Source organism: Rutilus rutilus, assembly GCF_951802725.1.
Source record: "Rutilus rutilus genome assembly, chromosome: 3".
In the NCBI taxonomy this organism is placed as follows: Eukaryota; Metazoa; Chordata; class Actinopteri; order Cypriniformes; family Leuciscidae; genus Rutilus; species Rutilus rutilus.
In genome coordinates, this window is record NC_140211.1 from 2,078,383 (window position 1) to 2,083,578 (window position 5,196).

The window sequence follows — 5,196 nt, forward strand, 5'->3', positions numbered from 1 at the left end:
CTATAAGTGATCGTATTAGTGCCTCTGCTGTTGGCTGTTCATATTGCTTTATTAGACTTTTTTTTTTTTTGTGCCGACGGCCCTCGGTTGGACGGCCGTTCTGGACTTTTCCAGAACGCACAGATTGTCAGTCCTTCCCTGATGATAACCCCAGATAAGGATAACGGATAAAAACACTTAGGCAATTTATTTCAATGAAATGCTTTTAAAGACCCACTTTCCTGATGTTCAACAAGAATGAATAAAACTGTCTTTTTTACTGGTCTTCTTTCAGAGAACGCTGCATTAGGGCAAACATCCACCCAGTCATCCACATATACGACCGGATATGCCGGAAATGCAGTCGATGGTGTACGTGAAACCTATTCCCACACTAACGCGCAGACCGACCCGTGGTGGAGAGTGGACCTGATGAAAGTATACAGAGTGAACAGAGTAGCCATCACTAACAAACTGACCGGCTATTATTATACTAGGATAAACGGGGCTGTGATTCGCGTCGGGAACGTTCTGGACATTTACAGCAACACCATGTGAGTCTTTCTTTGACTGTTTAGACCGGGGTGCCCAACCTTGCTCCTGCCGATCGACTGTCCTGCACAGTTCATCTCCAACCCTAATCAAACACACCTGCCTTTAATTTTCAAGTGATCCTGAAGACCTTAATTGGTTGCTTCAGGTGTGTTTTATTAGGGTTGGAGATAAACTGTGCAGGACAGTCGATCGGCAGGAGCAGGGTTGGGCACCCCTGGAATGTTGCTGCAGATGACCAGAAACTGATAACAGATTATCTCTCTGTCTGTAGATGTGCTGTAATTTCTACTATTCCATCTGGAGCCACGGCCACTTACTCATGCGGCGGGATGGAGGGACGTTATGTGATTGTCCATATTCCTGGAGATCAGAAGGTTCTTACTTTTTGTGAGGTTGAAGTCTACGGGTATTTAGCAGGTAATGCATTGTTGTAGAACACTTTTCAGTATATCATGCCATACAAAACTGAAAATTGTTACACTTTATTCATATCCTCCCAAACCAGTATGACGATATTCAAACTCTATTTGCATTTTACAGTCAGATTATTCAGATAAATGCATGTGTCCATGTTGTGAGGAAGGTTAGTGTTTGTTTAATTCTAACTACAGGAAGTGGGGAAAATGTTAACAATGGAAGTACAAAAAAGTTGGTGCGGAAATGACTCAATTCACCTCAAGTTGTTGTTCATCAATCCTGTAGCTCCTTAAATCTCTTTCACACAAGTGCATGTTCAAACTTTGAGTGTCAAGACGTCAGAACTTTATTCTTTTCCCAGGAAATCTGGCAGTAGATGGCGCCGCTACACAGTCGTCAACATGGTTGGACTGGTTTGGTGAAAAGGCCATTGATGGTAATCGAGGTCTCCAACAGTTGTACACGGGATGCTCCTCAACCCTTAATGAGACTAACCCGTGGTGGAGGCTGGATCTGCGTCATGTTTACCGAGTTAGTAAAGTGGTCGTCACTAACAGACTAGACTGCTGTGCAGAGCAAATAAACGGAGCGGAGATTCGCATTGGAAACTCTTTGGAGAACAACGGCAACAGCAATCCCATGTGAGACTCTTGAGGTTGAAAGAACATGAGAGAAATGCAAAGATTCAACACACTATCTCCTTCATCTGTTTCTCTCTCTGTCTGTAGATGTGCTGTTATTCCTGCTATTCCAGCTGGCGAGTCCTACAGCTACTCATGTGATGGGATGGACGGACGTTATGTGAATCTGATCATTGCTGGAGACATGAAGACACTCACTCTCTGTGAGGTGGAGGTTTATGGAGAAGGTAAAACATCATATTTTTTGTCCGCAAGACACAGTGAGGAGTTTTAATGAACACAGTCAACTAATTCATATATTTACATGTATGAATGTATCTTTGTTCAGGTCCCGCTTTAAAAAGATCATTTGTAAAAATGCAGTTTAACTCCAGAATTGATTTGACTGACCCTTCAATGAGAGAAACTGTTCTGAAACAGGTGAGAGAAAAGAAACACATTCAACCTTAAAGAGCTACTGGTATTTTACAGTAATCATGAAGGTTGAATGGGATTAAAGTGAAGTGATAAAGTTTGAGGCATTTCTTTGAGATTTGAGCATATATCATCATATTCTGTGGCCAAATGATCTTTATTATTCTGATTTATCAAGTGTTTTTAATATTTCAGATGTGGAATTGGCTTTTGAAACATTTAAAAGTATTTTTAATTCAGTGGCAGACAAATATGCTCCTATGAAGACATATAGAACTAAAGACAGGATAAACCCATGGTTCACTACAGAACTTTCAGAATTATTGCAGTTAAGAAATAAAGCTTGGTCTAAAGCCAGGCAAACTGGACTATGTAGTGACTGGCTTACATTTAAACAACTCAGAAACAAGTGCACCATCTCTGTGAAAAAGGCAAAATCAAGTTACTATTTAAATACAATTTCTAGTAGTCAAGGTGATCCGACTAAATTTTGGAAAGCCGTAAAATACCTAAAACGAAGTTGCCACTCCTCTCTGCCTAATACGATTACATTTCATTCTAAAACTGTAAATGACAAAATTGAAATATGTGATGCGTTTAACCAACATTTTGTTACGGCTGGTAATTTGTTTGAGGGTGGAACTTGTAATGATGTGGTGCTCCCAGAAAGGTCTGATTGTGTAGCTAGAAGAACCAAGTTAAGAGAAACAGCTCTCTCTTCCAATATTTTGTCAGATGAAGTTGTGAACCCATCTTTTTCATTTCAATGGGTTAGCTCCGAGGAAGTTTTCAAAGCTCTTTTAACTATTGATATAAAAACTGCTACTGGAGCAGATGATCTTAATCCCTGTCTTTTGCAGCTTGCTGCAACTATTATTGCTGAGCCACTTGCCCACATTTTTAATTTATCCTTGTTAACAGGAATAATTCCTACGGTTTGGAAGACGGCCCTGGTACGTCCACTTCTTAAATGTGGTGATCCCAGAGATTTAAACAATTATAGACCCATTTCAAGGCTTTCATGTCTTGTGAAAATATTTGAGAAAATAGTAAATCTGCAGTTGCGCTCCTTTTTAGACGAACATTGCATTTTGAAAACATATCAGTCAGGTTTTAGACCTGGTCATAGCACCACTTCTGCTGTTACTCGGGTACTGGATGACATCATAAGTGGTATGGATAAAAAGAAGCATTGTGTAGCCCTGTTTATAGATCTATCTAAGGCCTTCGACACTGTGGATCATTCTTTACTTATAAATAGACTGTCATCAATTGGACTAGACTTGGCCGCCTGCAGATGGTTTGAAAATTATCTGACAAATAGAACACAGTGTGTTTCCACTGATGGTGTCAAATCAGGTTTTCTTGAGCTTTTGAAGGGTGTTCCACAGGGATCAATTTTAGGTCCAGTTCTTTTTTCTATTTATATCAACAATATTGGTTCAGCTATAAAAAATTGTCAACTTCACCTCTATGCTGATGATACAGTTATTCATGCTATTGCCCCTACAGCTGACCAGGCCCATTTTGAGCTACAATCTGCCTTTACAGCTATACAGAAGGTCTTTGTTGAATTGAAACTGGTAGTTAACGTAGGTAAAACCAAGTATATGCTTTTTTCAAATAAACAACAGAAAATAGGTGATGATTTACGTTTTTTCACATTGGATGGTGCCTCTATTGACCGTGTTTATGTTTATAAATATTTGGGGATTTGGATTGATGACAGGCTCTCCTTTAAAACGCATGTTGATGAGTTGGTAAAGAAACTAAGAGTTAGAGTGGGTTTCTTTTATAGAAATAAATCTTGTTTGACTCTAAATAATAGAAAACAAATAGTTGAATCCACTTTTTTACCTATCATTGATTATGGAGACACAATCTATATGCATGCCTCTGCTTCTGTTCTAAAACCTCTCGATGCTGTATATCATAGTGCCATTCGTTTTATTACAGGGGACAGGCTTAGTACCCATCATTGTACACTTTATCAGAAAGTAAATTGGCTGCCCTTAAAATCTCGTAGAGAAATGCATTTTGCACTTTTTGTGTACAAAGCTCTTTTGCACAAGCTACCATTTTATATTAATTCACTTTTAACTGTTAGAAGGTCTGGTTATCAGACCAGAGCTCATGGATGGCTATTATTACAGATCCCAAAGATCTCCTCTGAACTGGGTAGATCTGCTTTCAGTTTTTCTGCCCCTCACACTTGGAATGAATTACAATGTATTTTTAAACTGGATGATCTGATGCCTTTACGTCATTTTAGACGTCTGCTTAAGGATCATTTTATTACTGATTGTGTTTGTTTCTTGTGATTGTTTTTGCTCTCTTTTTAATTGCTTTTAATTTATTTAGCTTGTTTTATTGTATGTTGCACTTCTGGCTGTATTTCTCTTTTTTCTGTGTGACCAACTCGTTCTCAGTCAACTTACCTGTATAAATAAATAAATAAATAAATGTAGCTGGCTTCAAAAAGTTATGAACAGTCTTGAAGAAAAAATGGATGACTAACTTGTAAGATTAATCTAAGCGGTTTATGCAACTGGCCACTGTTCTAATAATTTTAGTATGAATGTTATTTTCAGTTGGGATCTGCTCTTGCTGATAGAGGATTCACAAATGTGACACTGCGATGGTCTCAAGCTCCTAAAGAGGTGATCCAGGAGGTGAACGATGCTAAACGTGAGTCTTATAATAACTTATCAAATAATCTGCACAAATAGGAATGGTTATTAAATTGGTAAGATATGTAATAAGCAAATGTTTTATTTACAGGTCGTTGTGGTAAAGAAAATTAACACTCTGGAAATCAACACTTTCTTCAATTCACTAAATTCACATTCATTAAAGACAATGAATCTGATTCTAAATACATTGGCGGAAATTTCTTCATAATTATGTGTTTACAATATAAAGACTCTTAAAGGACTTCTGCTTGCTTCCCTGTAACTGTTATTCACATATCTAAGAACTATAAATAACCTTGTGTAATTGTGTATTGTCAACAAACAGAGATAGTAATAAATGTAATAAAAATAAGTAAATAAATGTCAAATTTACACTCACACAACCCACAAGTATAATTAAAATTAATGACAGTTTTCGGTGTATTCACTTTTACAATTTTTATTGTAAAATCTATATATTATACATTGAGTACATTCCTTGCTATTTTATGTTGTTG

General features: G+C 37.6%; 1 protein-coding gene across 1 annotated transcript; it reads left to right on the plus strand.

Moving 5' to 3' along the window:
* Window positions 1-411: 411 nt before the first annotated feature.
* LOC311288432 (uncharacterized protein) lies at window positions 412-4,893 on the plus strand (the record flags this gene model as incomplete). Its single annotated transcript, XM_084405853.1, has 7 exons — window positions 412-533; window positions 806-951; window positions 1,313-1,592; window positions 1,680-1,819; window positions 1,921-2,012; window positions 4,598-4,694; window positions 4,788-4,893. 7 exons carry the CDS (start codon window positions 412-414, stop codon window positions 4,808-4,810), a joined length of 900 nt encoding a protein of 299 aa, XP_084261979.1. The 3' UTR covers window positions 4,811-4,893.
* Window positions 4,894-5,196: the final 303 nt, after the last annotated feature.